Below are 1,120 nucleotides of genomic sequence, written 5' to 3' on the forward strand. Positions count from 1 at the left end.
GAAATTTCTAAGGGGTCAACACATTTGGCCCATATTTTATCCCCAACGCGCTGGCACGCACCAACAAAGCTACGGGTTTTGATCTCAATATGATTGGAAATTGATACGTATCCAGCATGATACATTTTCTGAGTATCCACCTGAGTGCTGAACCTGCACCATCAAAATCCCGGACGTTCCATCAAGCCGACAAGTTGCTGACTCCAATTCCTCAATCAAAAGTGTGAGAACGTGCTTCTTGACACATAAAGTAATAGAGTGGGAATTCATCAATGACTGAGCTCCTTGGTGCGGGAGCTACTGGGAACGATTGGTCCGGTCAATTGAAAAAGTGGCGTTGGCAGGCGTGCAGGGTCGAAGCAGGACAGAAGCAGAGAAACTGTGTACAGGCTTCTGCCGAAATCAAAGCCACTTGTGTGTACCACCAATTAAATAATCGATGTCGACGAATAATCGACTGTTTTGATGATTCACGTTCGATTGGTCAAGGAAGACAATCGCGTATGAGCAGCTAGAATGGCGTTTGAGGGAATCGAAAATACCGTCTACTAAAATTGAAGAACAATTTTCTCGTCATTGCGTTCGCAACCTTGTGGTCCATGACCCGAATCAGGGTAATTGCATCGAAACAGGAAGCTTCGGATAGCTTGCAGTAGGTCTTCCGGATGAGCGAACAGTGGATCGAGGTTCCAAGGAATCAGGAAGAGTTTGGTACATCCTGTGGCAACGAGAGTCGACACTCTCACCTTCACTTACCAGAAAGTGTTGTGCCGTCGACGTACATTGACTAAGAAATTTGATGAGACGCCGTCGACCACTTGGACAGTGGCTGGTTTCGATAGAATATTTGGAAGATTTACTATGGATCACTTTGGATTAGGCCTGTATTCAGGTTCACATGGAGGATAATGACATGATTGACGTGTACGTCTTCGCGGAGGCATCTGAGAAGGAATAAGAATGGATGGTCTACCTCCGTCTGGTTCTCAAGGATGATCGAACTGAGGTTTGTTTCATCGCGACTGAATCAAGGCTGGCTCTGATAAAAGGTCTGAACTTACCACGGCTGGAACTCATGGCGGCTCTGGTGCGCTCACGGTTGATCATCTATGCGAAAAGG

The 1,120-nt window shown here is 46.4% G+C and overlaps 1 protein-coding gene across 1 annotated transcript; it reads right to left on the reverse strand.

Moving 5' to 3' along the window:
- Positions 1-548: 548 nt before the first annotated feature.
- Positions 549-1,107, reverse strand: Tsp_14264 (conserved hypothetical protein). The gene is given in 4 exon segments (XM_003368934.1): positions 549-746; positions 757-829; positions 861-944; positions 974-1,107. The coding sequence occupies 4 exon segments, from the start codon at positions 1,105-1,107 to the stop codon at positions 549-551; spliced, it is 489 nt and encodes a 162-aa protein (XP_003368982.1).
- Between the last annotated feature and the right edge of the window lie 13 nt (positions 1,108-1,120).

This window comes from Trichinella spiralis (assembly GCF_000181795.1).
Source record: "Trichinella spiralis strain ISS 195 chromosome Unknown Scfld1577, whole genome shotgun sequence".
In the NCBI taxonomy this organism is placed as follows: Eukaryota; Metazoa; Nematoda; class Enoplea; order Trichinellida; family Trichinellidae; genus Trichinella; species Trichinella spiralis.

What these genes read in the sequence shown, in the direction of transcription:
- Tsp_14264 (XM_003368934.1), bottom strand. Translation starts at nt 1,107, where the DNA reads ATGATCAACCGTGAGCGCACCAGAGCCGCCATGAGTTCCAGCCGTGGT. An exon ending in TCCTTGAGAACCAGACGGAG is followed by an intron (nt 945 to 973) that starts GTAGACCATCCA and finishes ATTCCTTCTCAG; the next exon opens with ATGCCTCCGCGAAGACGTAC. An exon ending in CTAATCCAAAGTGATCCATA is followed by an intron (nt 830 to 860) that starts GTAAATCTTCCA and finishes TATCGAAACCAG; the next exon opens with CCACTGTCCAAGTGGTCGAC.